Below are 14,817 nucleotides of genomic sequence, written 5' to 3'. Positions count from 1 at the left end.
ACTCGGTCGAGCAAGAGTCGAGATCATTGAGTTTATTATAATATGAAAATTAGTTTTTCGACTGTAGCGCCCTTAGAGTTTGTCCTACAAAGTTAAAATGTTCTAGAAAGTTGTAGCACTTTGCGAGACCTTTAGTTTGCGCCTTCACTCGGCAAAGCCGGTCAAATAGGATCGGAGGGGTCGCGGTCAAAATCTCGAACGCCAAAATCCCGAAAGCCAAAATCCCGAACGGCAAAATCCCGAATTCTTAAAAGTGTCATAGTTACTCCCACGATTGCACCCACACTTGCCGGAGGCAAAGTGAAATCATCTGTGTCTTGGGAAATTATTCTAAACATTTTCCTCCATATAATTTCATCCCTTTCAGGATTTTGAAAATTCGGGATTTTGGCTTTCGGGATTTTTGCTTTCAGTATTTTGGCTGCCACTGGTTGGAAACTTTATAGCCTAGACTACAACACTCTAAAATTTGATCGAAATGCATAATGGCGAACTTCCGATGTCAATAGGGAAGTGGCATTTCACGGACCGGAACGGTTTTTACCCATATATATTTTCGTGATCAGGAAGTGGCAAAAGACATTTTGGCAAACTTTTGGGCCTGATCGGAGGACATGAAATTTTTGTTAGGATTTTAGTAGGTGAAATTGTTAAGAATCTCACCTAATAAATTGAAGAACAAAAAATAGCCCGAACTCCTCCCAATAGTTAAAAAGGCTCTATAGAGCGGATTTCTCAACCGAATGGTAATTAAATATGTTTGGGATCATTGGAAAAGTCTTAGAATTCCTGACAAGTTTGAGCCTATTCCAATCAGTTGTGAACCGATTATAAACAGATAATTAATTTTTGTCCGAAAATCAATTTTATTACTCTTAAAACTATTTTGGGGAATTTTTGAGTGATTTACGAATCGGTTCAAATCGTTTAAGAATCGGTAAACGTTAAATGAAGCGAAAATGCTTTTGAGGTATAGAATCTAAGTCACGAGTTCGAGCACTTTGCAAAGCCTGGGATGCTTTACTACCCTTTTTTTATTTTCAGAATACGAAAATCTTGAAATTTTCTTGATCTTGATCTTGGTCTCGGAATTGTGGCCAGATCTATGGAATATAGTATAGTTTGAATTAAGAGAATTTATATGAGATTATTGGCATTGTCCTATGGTAAATTTCTGGTTACAGTCAGGCAATCGCCAAATTAAATAGACAGTAAGAGATTTCTTTGAGACTTGTCCAGATGACAGGTTCCGTTTGAGATTTCACTACAAGGGAATCTAATTGAGCTCTTATTATGAATCCCCACCCCAGTCCTTCCAATTCATCTTAATTTACCAAGATAAGCCGTTAGCTTTATATCACAGTGATATGGGGACAATTTTTTGGATGGCAGTAAATATTGCAAGGACTAAAAGCCATCGTCCTTCATGTCGTCGTACCCATTTTCGTAAAACCGTAAAACTATCATCAATTGAAAATTATCAATTTATTAACATTGGAAAAGCCAAATTACATATGGCATAGTTTGTAGAGCATTTCTAAATCCTTCCAACGGTACCAATTTTTCCTGATCGGTTACGCATATGCTTAAAGCATTTCCTAATGAAGTGTACTAATATTGATATTTATTTTTCGTTTAAAAAAAAAATCGCTCATTTTTATTACATGGTACAACTTTAGTACAGGTTTACTTTGGGCGGATCAGATTTAAAAATTTAATTATTTTTTACTACAAGAAAGAAGAGGGAAAGAAAATTAAACAAATGTATTTACTTTTAAGAAAAAACTCATGCTTCTATTAGGGTGGAATAACCGGCTATCGCCATGTTTGGGAAAAAATTAAATTCATTTAATCATAACTTTTGAATCCTTGTTACAAGATAAGTCAAATTTGACACAAAGTTACTTAGATGTATTGGCTCTAGATACGTGAAAACAATAATCCTAGAACATAACGCTGGACTACTTAAAAAACTGATTTTTATTAATAATGCAAAAATAACCATTTCGTCGCCACTTTTTACCACTTTTCGCCAGTTTTGTAAAATTTGTAACCACTTCTCGCCACCCACTTGAAAAGAACCACACTCGATTATTTTAGGCAATGCTATGAAAAGAATACATTCACCATTTCTCTTTCCTTGTGATCACTTTATTATTACTCTCTTTAAATGATTTTTCTTCACTTTTATTTGAGAAATCAAATTATGGGGCTTTTGCAGAAAGTAAACAATGCAGATTTGACAACTGAGAATGTACGAAGTGAAGTTAGCGTCGCCTATTGAAAAGATATGGCGACAGGTGGTAAAATCAATTCCAGAATATTACCACTTCTCGCCATGCCTCATTTTTATACAAAAATAATATAAAATGAAATATTAATTGACGAAATACAAATTTTATGTATTCCACAAGTGCAATTAAATATTCAATAGACAAATTATTTACCCAAATAGGTATTTTTGGCCTGATGAAAATTTGACGACACTTAGTACATTTGGTAAGAGATGTTGGATTCGATGCACTTGCTTAAAATATTGCTCTAAAAAGTGATCAAAATCGTGAATCCAAAACGAATAATTATTATTTTTCGATTCTATGCGTAGAAGCAGAAACAATACAAAAAAATTGCGACTCATTTATTTCATAAATTGCGAAAAATAGCGATTTCAATGTAAGTGGCGAGAAGTGGGGCACTGGCGAGAACTGGTGATTCCACCCTAATTGATTTGTGTGATTTCTTTTGCATAATAAAAAATTTTATTGAAGATGTTTACCAATTTCAATTAAAATCGAATTTTCAAGATTGATCTATAAAAGCCTAATCTTTCGAACTTACGTTGATTTTAGGCCTTTTTCAGTAAATTTTACAACCTATAAATTGATATTGATGAGCTTCTCTATCATAAATACGGAAATATTACTTTTTTATACGGAAGAAGATTGAACCAATAATTCTTTTTTATCTTTATTGCTTTATTTTTGTTTTAAGAATAAGGTTATGACGCATAAAATTAATTTTAATACGATTAGAAATAGAAGAGAAAATAATTCACATTTGAGTAAATTGTTCTTGGAACAAAATATTGATGACACACATTATATTGGGGGGTTCCTTTATCAGTGATATCCAATTGTGGATCAATATTGATATAGAAAATATTTGCTCCTTAAGAACACTCTTGAAACATTTATTGTGTGAAGGTCAGTTACCGCTATTATGGAAATTTTTTGAGATAGAAATGAAATGTGATGAATTTTACTATAAAACTTTAATGAGCTCATTATTCATTTTTCTTTTGATTTTTTGCATTTAAAACAGCTCGTAATATGTTTTACAACGTGTTTATTGGAAAAGTTTTTAAAAGATTAATGGTTTTTTTTTTGAAGGGTTTCCCTTATTAAAATTTCAATATCGAAGAAATAAAATCACAAAACAGAAATTATTCAGTGAACACGAAAAATAATTTGTAAATTTTTTTTTTACCTTCATCACTGAATCATACAATTTCAATCAAATTCTTTTCCTGTTTGGATTAATGAATTGAGGAATATTGCTGATTAATTATGCATTTCTCACAGAGTTAATGTGCTTTAGCTTGTTACATTGTGAACGAAGAGGCGAGATATTGAGGAGGATGGTATTTTTTTGAGTGAGAAAATTGTTTCTTTACAAATGACTCATTTGAATGTCAAGAAATTTTGCATAAATTCACTTGCTAATTTGAAGCTGATGAATGTCTTGTGTAAACAATTTTTCTCTCTCTCTCTCTCTGACTTTCTTGGAATTGTGGCAGCACTTGTAAGAAAGATGTTCAGCTAAAGAGGAAGTTGATATTTTTCTTCCGTTTCCCCGCGTAGCAGCCGGAGATAAAAGAAAAGAGTGTAATGTAGTTGGGAAGGTGCGAAAAAATGAGACTTTTTCACATTAAACATGTGTTCTTGCGGGAGATACTTCATCAGCGTTTTTCTGATAAATATTTATCTTTCCCTGCAATTTTTCATTCTTCACTTAATACTTGGGAAAAACGCCTGAGTTATTTTTCTTGTCAGTCTCTGATAGAAAATGAGTCACAATATGTAACAGTTTGACTCAAATTCACAGAATCATCATGCATAAACTAGATGACTTTTCTGGAGCTTAGAATCAAATTTACATTACTCATTTTGGCTTTTGTTCTAAATATTAAATTTACTAAAATTATAAAAAAGGAAGTTCAGCTAAATAAAACTCTTAACCCTTTAACGACGAGACATTTTTTACGGACTGAAAATCAACAATAAAAATTAAACTGAGAAACATAATGAATGATATGTAAGTCTTACACCTAACCTTGAAAAGTCCAACAGAGTCTGATTCGGTATATTTTGTGCTTCTATGAACGATAGGGACAAAAATAGCCCAAAAATTTAAGTAATTTTTCTGACAATACCAATGAATAATAATTTTCGCTTTAATGAAAAATATTACGTAAGAGTAATGTAGTTTTTGTTGCCAAAAGGGTTTTGCTTAAAAAAATTGGAAGTATAAAAAAAAATAAATAAAATCAATTATGAATTTGGGAATTTAAAAATTCGCCATATTTAGCTTAAATATTTACTACATAGCAATTTTTTGAGATGCTAGGACTTGCAAAAAATATTCTAGATTCCTTCAACCTTCTACTTTACAATTACGTACAAACGTGAGAAAAAAATAACTTTGGGTAGTTAGGAAAAATTATTATCTTTATGGGACACCGGTGTTCCAATCGTCCTTAAAGGGTTAAATTCTGTTTATTTAATTGAATTACTAGTTTCATACGGATTTTGAATGGCTCAGATTTATTGGGAAATTTGAGACTTCAAAAAATTACAATGAAAATCTAGATTGGACATTGAATTCTTGAATTGTTGGAGGATATAGGTTAAAGTGGAGTAATTTGGAATCATGTCTATTTTGGAATTTTGAGATTTTCTCACCATTTCAGATGGTCAAAGAGAAAAAGAAAACAACAAAAAAATACAAGACTTATATTCGGGAGTACTTTTTTGTTTTCCTTTTGCCATATAAAACTGTTAGGAAATCTCAAAGTTCCAAATTATACATGATTCCAAATTACCACATCTTACTTTAGAGGCGATTCCGACGATTTTTGAGAAACGATATCACGTTGTTTATTTGTCCCTTTGGCCGTTACCAATTTTAAGGATTAAGACTAAGCGGTTACAGATAGAAAATTGGAACCTTCGGGGGACACCCCATAAATTGACCCATAACTTCTTTTACGAAATCTTTGCTTCCATATGGGGAAAGTACGATACTTTCGGGGTGACTTAAGCTTCGAACAATTCAATTTTAACTGAGATTCTATCCAATCTCAGCTTTTGTGGTCACAGGTGAAATACGAACTCGTCATTTCGGGCCCAAATTTTAAACTTATACGTTTTGACACTCATCGATCACGAATATCATATGCGCTAAAAATCGATTTTCGTGGATATCCGTCCCGTCCATTCCGTCCGGAGTACAAATGCTTCTGAAGAGAAAACGGAGTGAGATATCGACAAGGGGTTTTCGGTAAAGGTTAAATGTCGATAGGTGGCTAGAAGTTGATGTCAGGCCCACACCCCACCCCCATTTCCATAATTTTGGAACACCACCAAGTTATGTTTTCACAAAAACTCAGCCCCTATGGCATCGATCGATCTCAAATTTTAGTATGTTATAGCTGGGCCAAAGAGCATTCGATTAAAAAAATTAAGCCCCCTCCTGACCCGAGTTAAAAAAGGTCAACAATTCAATTTTCAAATGGCCATATCTCCAGTTGGAAAATATCGGAATTTAACACTAAACCTACCGATCGTTTTTAATTATTTTTCGGTCAAATGACAAACCGCGGTAGAGTAGGATAACAATAGGATAGGACGAATACGTGAGGACTGGCAGGATCATAGTCATACATAGCAGTAGCTTACACAGTAAAAACGAGATGAAATTGGCAGGTTGAATTCCTCTTCCTATCCAAATCTGTGGAAGTCAGCTTTGGTAATTCCCATTCCCAAGGTTGGCAACCCAATGAGTCCGTCTGATTATAGGCCAATAAGCCTATTGCCTGTCCTTTCGAAAGTCTTTGAGGCGTTACTTCTTGAGCAGATGACTGCCTATTTGGACTCAATGCATCTTCTTGATGAATTTCAGTCAGGATTCCGCGCTGGGCACAGTACCACTTCTGCGCTACTTCGCGTCCAATTCGACATTGCCTGCTCTCTGGACAAACGTAATTTTGTTGTGCTACTTTTGTTAGATTTTTCCAAAGCTTTTGACAGCATTCCTCATGACCTGCTCTGCTTCAAACTTTACGAGAAATTTAATTTCTCCTCTTCGGCAGTGTCCCTAATTGCATCCTATCTCCATGGGCGCACTCAAAGAGTCAGAGCGAGTGGGCGCTTATCCGAGCCTGCAAACTTACATTGTGGCGTGGCTCAGGGGTCATTACTGGGCCCACTTCTCTTTTCTCTCTTCATCAACGACCTTCCGTCAACTCTACTTGGTTGTTCCTACCATTTGTATGCAGATGACCTGCAGGTGTTTTCTGAGGGTGATCCAAATGATACAGCCAAAACTTTCAGCCACCTAAATATGGTCTTGGCTCGCATCGAGACTTGGGCAATTCAAAATGGCCTTACCCTGAATCCTAAAAAATCACAAGCCCTCATAATATCGAAAAGATCATTATGTGGCCCAATAACACCTCTTACAATTTATGGGCAACCTATTCCTTTTGTCGAGAAAGCTCGCAATCTTGGCATTATATTCAACTCGTCTTTCACATGGTCAGACCATATCTCTCATATAAACCAAAGAGTCTACTGTACTCTTCGAACACTTCGAAGGTACCGTGAGCTTACGCCGATGAACACTCGATTGCTCTTAGTTAAGGCGTTGCTCATACTCATAATCACTTATGAGGCCGAGCTGTTCTTCGCAGCTGATAGCGAAACGTTACGAAGGCTATCTGTGACTTTCCACAGTTGCGTTAGGTATGTTTGTGGTCTTGGTCCCCGTGATCACATCTCAGGGCATCGTAACGTATTGATGGGTTGTGATCTCCCATCACTTCTCCGTCTGAGAGCGGTATCATTTCTTTTTCGCTTGAATATTTCTGGGAGGCCGCAATACTTAGCTTCACTCCTGGTTCCTGGAGCCTCTGCTAGAGTTCGGGGACTCTTAGTTCCTAGAGCTAACTCGAATCAGCTTTCTCATACGCTCTTTATTAAGGGGGTAGTATTGTTTAATTCACTTCCTCCAATTGCTAGGGCATCTACTGACGGAATAGCGGCATACTTCCAGTCTCAATCTACCTAAACATTTTTCTTTTATTACATTTAATCTGGTTTTTTCAAATTTTGTATTTCTTTTTTTTCAAATTTTCTTCTTTCCAAACATTGTAAGAGGGGCGAACCCTATTTGTTTGTGATATGAAATAATAATAATAATAATAATAATTCCATTAGTTTAATTGAACTAGTTGAAATTTCGAATTACAAACCACTAAAAAAAAATCAACTTTCAATTGAAAAGGAATCATTTAGATTGCAAAACTAGTAAAATTAAACTCTCGGTAATGGCTTACGTACAATAAATAGTAGTAATAATTACTATATTAGTAATAAAATGAAGCAACAAAATGGCATAAACTTCATTCAACTGACTGATTGAAAATTGCCACGATTATCGCGTGTAATAGAATCAATTCGATTTTCGTAGTAATTTTTCAATCGATTATCGCAGCAAAAAGTTCAACTTTCAACTAATTTCGTTTGAATTCATTCTTCTTCTTTTTATATTTTGTGTAATTTCAGTACAATTGTTGAAGGTAAATTCAACTTAGTTTGCTTTTCAACTATGAAAATTCAACTTGTTTATTTTTCAACTTTGCTTACTACGGTAATCGTTGCAAATTTACTACAATTATCAATGCTCTCCCATTACACGCGATAATCGTAGTAATTATTTTTTACTGTGTAGTCTTTATGCTTAAGTTTATGGACCGGAAAACTCTTGATAGACTGAAATAGGCTTTGTTGGCTTTCAGCAGCCGTGCGCGTACTTCTGTTGAGATGTTGTTGTCGGCTGTGATTGTTGACCCAAGGTACACGAAGGAGTTAACAACTTCAAAGTTGTAGTCCCCCATCGGGAGCCCTGTTTGACCGATGCTCTCTGTAGATGTTGCCAGAGTTGCTGCTGACGAGGCCATCATCATGTACTTCGTTTTGCCTTCATTTATCTGTAGCCCCAGATTTCGTGCCGCATGTTCAATCTGGATGAAGGCTTCCTGTACAGCTCTGGGATTGCGCCCCATAATGTCAATATTGTCAGCATAGGCTAGGAGCTGCGTGGACTTATTGAGTATGACCCCCTCATGCTCACGCCGGAATCACGGATCGCTTTCTCCAGTACCAGGTTAAAGAGGACGCACGATAGTCCGTCCCCCTGTCTGAGTCCGCGAAACTCTCGCAAAACTCTCGCGACAGCAATCCATTCACCTTTACTTTGCTCCTCACATCGGTCATGGTCATCCTAGTCAGTCTAATCAATTTGTTCGGGATGCCTAATTCTCCCATGGCTTCGTACAGTTTTACCCTGACTATGCTATCGTAGGACGTAGGCTGCTTTGAAATCGATGAAATCCATCTTATTGCGATTACTCAATCAAAAATTAATATTTTTTAACAAGAATTTTACCAAAAGAAGGATGATTAACTCTTGAAACGTCAGTGAAGAACAAAACAAAATCCATAGCCTGCTGTGATTGACTTCATGTCAAGCGAATGGGGGAAGATCTTTTCGTGCAGACGCTTTACTTGGATTATGAAAACCATTTTTTCAGTGGACAAGCATTCCTATAGTATCTATGAATTCATACAGGTTTCATCCTCTGAAGTATAATATCTAATTAAAAAATTGCGATGTTCGATGCTACCCCGTGTTCGGTGGTGCCCCAGTTTGCCCTGTTCTATGTTGAAAAGATTTTTTTGGATTATTTAGAATAAAAATATCCGTTCTTGTGTGGTTCATAACAAATTATAAAAATGTTTAAATCCAGGGTATTTCTTGAAGAAGCCTGTTTAATTCCTATGCTAAGGTATTTCTGATCAAAAAATCCTAAAATTGACTCTATAGATATGTTACGCTTTAGAAAGAGTTAAATGTTTCTTGATTTATACGAACGAAAGGGTCGAAATATCCGTCGAAAATGGATGAAATCGCATCTGGTGTCATTTGATAATTCTAATGGCCTCTACACATTGGGAGACATTTTTGTCAAAAATTGCTTTTTTGAAGGAAATTCCCTGCAGCGTTGAAGGGGGAAACGTCAAATTTCAGTCAAAAATGCAATTTTTGATGAAAATTGCTCCCAATGTGTAGACGCCTTAACTCTTTCGCGTCTTTAGGGTAATGTCATGACTCGGGGAAAAAAGTTTTTTTTGGGTATATACATTAATTGAAATCTATCTGTTCGTGCACGACATCATAATAGAAGGATGTAAGATTCTTGGCTCATTTTCTCAAGACTCCAGTTAGATTTCAATTAATGTAAATAGCCAAAAAGAAACTTTTTTTCCCCGGGTCATATATGACCCTAAAGACGCGAAAGAGTTAAGAGATTCAAAAGTCGATGTTTTTATCCATTCGTCCATTAAAATTGCTTACACTTAGTCCTTTCCGTAACAATCTTGCTCTTCTTTTTTGTAGCTCTGATTTGGCAACTGATGCGAGCATACACTTTGTCTATTCTTTCGCGTTTGGCCAATACTGGAAATCCAATTATTGAGAGGGAGATTGTTCAATGGGTGAATCAGAAGCTGGAGAGCGCTGGCAAGAGTACAAGTCTCAAGAGTTTCCAGGACACGAGGATTTCAGATGGAATAGTTGTCATAGATCTCATTGATTCCATCAAGAAGGGAAGCATCAATTATGATTTGGTGAAGCAAGGAGGAACTGAAGAGGTAGGATTTTTTGCTAATGTCCCCTATTTTGGTTTCACATGACATGAGGAAATTATTCTGCCTTGCAGGACAATTTGGCCAATGCCAAGTATGCAGTGTCGATGGCGAGAAAGATCGGCGCTAGGGTTTATGCTCTTCCGGAAGATATAACGGAAGTGAAGCCGAAGATGGTCATGACAGTTTTCGCTTGCTTGATGGCGATGGATTACATTCCCAATATGGACAGTGTCGAAACCAATTCCCACTAGAATATTTTCAACTCTTCCAAATTGTCGTACATAATTTTTTTTTCGCTTAAGGAAAAAAGAAAAATCCATAATTGTGTATTTTAGGTGCTTCTCATGGAGAAATTTTCATTGTTTTTCCCCATATTTTTTTTTAGTAAGTTCTTTCGACACTATTTTCTCTGCATTTTTCTTCAATGATCAATGAGATGTTTTCTTTTTTGTTGTTAAAATCTACCCCTTTTTGTAGAATATTTCAAATTGTATTCCTCAGTTTTTTTTTTTAGATTTAAGGCGCTATTCCATAATTATGCTGTAATTGTTTTATTTTCATGTCCAAGTGATGCAGTATTTGCAGATAGAAGCGCGAGAAATTGTGTGAAGGTTTATATAATTTTACAAAATATGTAGATTAATATGCATATAATAAGGAGAAAAAAAAACGAAGAAAATAATAATGACGAAGGGCGTGTCGTCCAACACACACAGAAAGTCCCCAAGAATTGTAACATCCACTATTTTTGCTAAATTTTTTGTGGGCAAAAAAAATAAGAGAAAACAAATCAAAGTCAAAAGTTCTGTGTGCGATTTTATCATGAGATTGATGAAGAGCTAGAAAAAAAGTGCCATCGCAGAGAGGATGATTGAGGGAGACAATTGTGCAATTAGAATGGCACTGGACATTTTTATAAGGAATATATTTTATTATTTAAATAAAGGAAAAATAAAAAAAAGGAAAAACATATACTAAGCACTAAGCGTAATATTTAAAAAATGAAATATTTCACGAGATAAAACAGTAATTAACCATTTTTTTACCAAAATAATCAATACAGTAATTTATAAGTAATATAACAATGTAATTGAATAATAAATTGGTATGGTTTGCTACTATTTTAAATAATAATAATAATAAGAAAAGACGTGTTTTATTTTATTAAACTTACTATTGTTCAATTTGATAAATCAAGGAGAACTGAACATATGGCGCGACAATCAACTTATTTAGCCGGGTTCTGCAGTTAAGAGGGTAATGTTATATGATGGATCGCTATGAACTTCGCTCGGTATTTTAGGAATCCTTGGTTTCTCCTGAACCTTTACGTATTTCCCAAGGACTCTTACACAGTGAACAGTTTTGCCATTCATTTCTCATCGCGGGAATCGCGAGACCGGGACCGCAAAAAGGAATACACTCAGTCTCGGCATTATGCACTTCGGGGTTATGCACCTGACGGAATTATGCACATACAATTAAGGTAAAGTACCCTATGTCTACCACTTAAGGATAGATTTTGTGAAAAACTTATGGAAAAACTGTCATAATTTGTGTTTTTTAATAGGGTTTTTACCTAAAACTATAGAATACATCCTTATCTATCTAATTGTGAACTTCATTTAGTCATAATATAATTTTAAATTATAAAAAAAAAATAAAATGTTTTAAAAATGGGAAGTGTTCCTCTACTCGACTACTTTAATATCAGTGTTTTTCTATTCGACCGCATGGGGTTCCTCTACTCGACCATCAATTTTTCTTAAAATTAAACAAACCACAAAACTATAAAGTCACGGATTTAACTTTGGCTTGTTTAACACATCATGAATAGCACTTAAAATTTAGTTAATCATTCAAATAAATAGGGAAACTCACGTTTATGAATTCATGCAGAAGTATAGAACAACATTCAAGTGAAAAAAGCTTCACTTGCTATGATTCGTCGACCGGTCGAATTGAGGAACATTATATTTGAAATGCACTTTCAATTTTAATACATTAAATTAATCTTTATCTTACTCATGGAACTAAAATTTTTGCAAAGTAATAAAGGTAAAGTCCTGAACTTGCGATTAGACTCAAAATTTGAATTCTCAAGCAATCTGTAAGGGTAATAACTGAATTAATTCCTTAAGAAAAAAGTCAAGAATATCAAAAAGTATACCATAATTTGATGAAAAATTGCGAATTTTTATTTAAGAAATACTTTAACGCTCCGTCTTTTTATGATTTTTTCAGTATATTATGGTCAATTTCTATGATATTTTCACTGATTTGAATTAATTTTGAAATAATTCACCCTATAATGTTAAACCATATTCGCTAAATATTATTGTAAATGTAAATAAATTGAATAAAAATTTCTACCGATCGACTTGAGGAACCCAGGGTGGGCGAGTCGAGAGGCGGTCCACTCGAGAATACTTTACCTTATGCAAGTTTGCCTACCATTGGGAGTCAATTTGTTAAATCATTTTTTTTAAATACGCCTGAATGTATACTATGTTGCGACGTGGGAAATTTGGAAACATTTTTTGATACTTTTTCAGAATAAAAATTTAATTCTTTTATTAGGGTAATTTTTTTTTAAATATTCTAACAATTTATTGAAGAACTCTGGCCAAAGAGTGCTGTTTGTTAATGCATTTCTATTAAACAGTTGAATCTTTTTGTTTTGACTACTTTTACTCCGCGCGAAATTCGTTCCACGGCAGATTTATGCAAAAGAAAGCCCCTGCGGGTATGCAAATTTTCTCGTTGCATAATGTCATTTCGCGCGATTTTTTCGGTCCCGAAAATGTGCATAATCCCGGGACTGTGTGTAATTGTAAACGACATTCGTGTCTATATTTCGTCCATACATCATTTTTCGATCAGATAATGCGATCTGTCCAATTTTGCCGTTTAAGTGTGAAAAAATTGACTTTTCCTATAATAAGGCTTTGAAACCACTCCAGATGCCAATTTGATTGCTTTTACTCGACCAAGACACTTAAAATAGAGTTTTAAATGGAAAGTCTTACAAAAGGGACAGATAATCCTAACCGGCTTATGTAGGTGAGATTCTTAACGTGAGCTAACTCGGAGTGCATGCAAATTCGATTTAGAGCTGAAGTTGGGAGACGCCATTCAGTTATCTTGAATCAAATTCGTGAAATTATACAAATTTTGTATTTAAACCAAAATATCAAGGATTTGGATGAACTGATAGAAAAGTGATATTGGGTGAAATGTAGACCAGAATGTTCTCTATAATTTTCCCATAGAACATGATCTCATCGATTACTCAGAAGCCAAGATAAGCGAGGTTTTTTGTTTCTTAACTCGTTTTTTCATCCAGAGTTCCCCAAGTAGTCATTTGTTGAACTTCAACTATATCAAGGAATTGTTGTATTTTGTGGGACTTTCCATTTAAAACCCTATTTTAAGTGTCTTGGTGGAGTAGAGGCAGTCAAATTGGCATCTGAGTGATTTCAAAGCGTTATTATGGGAAAAATCAATTTTTTCACACTTAAACGGCAAAATCGAAGTGATAGCGTAGTCTGAGTGGAAAATGATGTATGGACGAAATGTAGAGACAAATGTGCTCTACAATTATGTCGAAGTAATCATCAAAATCGGTTCAGCGACAGTCGAGATAATTGAGGTTATGTGATATTGAAATTGGTTTTTCGACTGTGGCGCCCCTGGTGTTGGTCCCACAAAGTTCAAATGTTCTAGAAAGTTGTAGCATTTGGTGAGATCTTTCGTTTAAGCCCTCATTCATCAAAATCGGTCACATAGAACCGGAGATATGATTTTTTGAATTTTGTGAACTTTGACCCCTCATATCTCCGGTTCTATTGAAACCACAGCGCACATACGCACCATTTTGGAAACGTCCTAGACTGGACTACAACATACTAAAATTTCATTAACTTGCACAATGCCGTTTTTGAGAAAAATTACTTTGAATTTCGATGAATTTTGACGCTATCACAGCGCCACCTGTGGTGACTTTTTGAACTTCCATCTGAAAGTGCTCATCGAGACGAAACCAAAAAGGTAAAATTTAGGTCGATATGTTAATTAGAACCGGAGATAGAGGCCGGTCAATGTTCGAACTTTGACCCCTTATAGCTCGGGTCAGGGGTTATGGATCGACTTAAGGTTTTTTTTGTTTGATAGGTATAATCAACGGCTACAACATACTAAAATTTCAGCCCGATGCACAATGGAATTTTTGAGTTATTTAACTTATAAGATTTAAAAATTTTCTTTTTAATAATAGCGCCCCTAGCGGTGGTTTTATGAACTTGCAATGTTAGAAGGGGAAGTGGCATTTCACGAGAGCTTTCCAAAAAGCCCTCACTTTTTAAATTCTGACAATTAGAACCGGAGTTATGGCCATTTTAAGAAATTTTTTTTGGACCCTTATAGCTCGGGTCTGGGGGGTCAGGGGACCTTAAGTTTGGTATTGATGGAAAGCTCTAAGGCCCAGCTATAACATACTAAAATTTGAGCCCGCTCGATGCCATAGGGGCGGAGCTATTGAGAAAACAAAAAAAGGGGGGTCTTCAAAATGGCGGAAGGAGGGGTGGGGGGTGGGGGGTCTATGCACCAAGTTGCAATTTTCACCCGATATATAACCTTTGCCGAAAACCGCAAGTCGATATCTTTTTTAGTTTAGGAGCTATTAAGCTCCAAAGAGCGGCCGGCCGGCCGGCCGGCCGGCCGGCCAGCCGGGAACGTAAATTAGCCACATATATATTCGTGATCAGGAAGTGCTGAAACACATTTTGGCCAAATTTGAGGTCGATCGGACGACATGAAATTTTGTTAG

At 35.4% G+C, this 14,817-nt stretch overlaps 1 protein-coding gene across 2 annotated transcripts in view; it reads left to right on the top strand.

The window, feature by feature from the left end:
- The window catches only part of LOC129805436 (plastin-1), a 38,747-nt gene extending 27,610 nt beyond the window's left edge, over positions 1-11,137 (top strand). For both annotated transcript variants that reach the window (XM_055853331.1, XM_055853330.1), the window contains exons 4-5: positions 9,739-9,992; positions 10,061-11,137. In XM_055853331.1, the coding sequence (XP_055709306.1) occupies positions 9,739-9,992; positions 10,061-10,240 (434 nt within the window). In that variant the 3' untranslated portion in view covers positions 10,241-11,137. The remainder of the gene's footprint in view (positions 1-9,738; positions 9,993-10,060) is intronic.
- The last annotated feature ends 3,680 nt before the right edge of the window (positions 11,138-14,817 follow it).

Source organism: Phlebotomus papatasi, chromosome 3 (genome assembly GCF_024763615.1).
Source record: "Phlebotomus papatasi isolate M1 chromosome 3, Ppap_2.1, whole genome shotgun sequence".
NCBI lineage: Eukaryota > Metazoa > Arthropoda > Insecta > Diptera > Psychodidae > Phlebotomus > Phlebotomus papatasi.
This window is presented reverse-complemented; position numbering and strand designations above follow the sequence as displayed.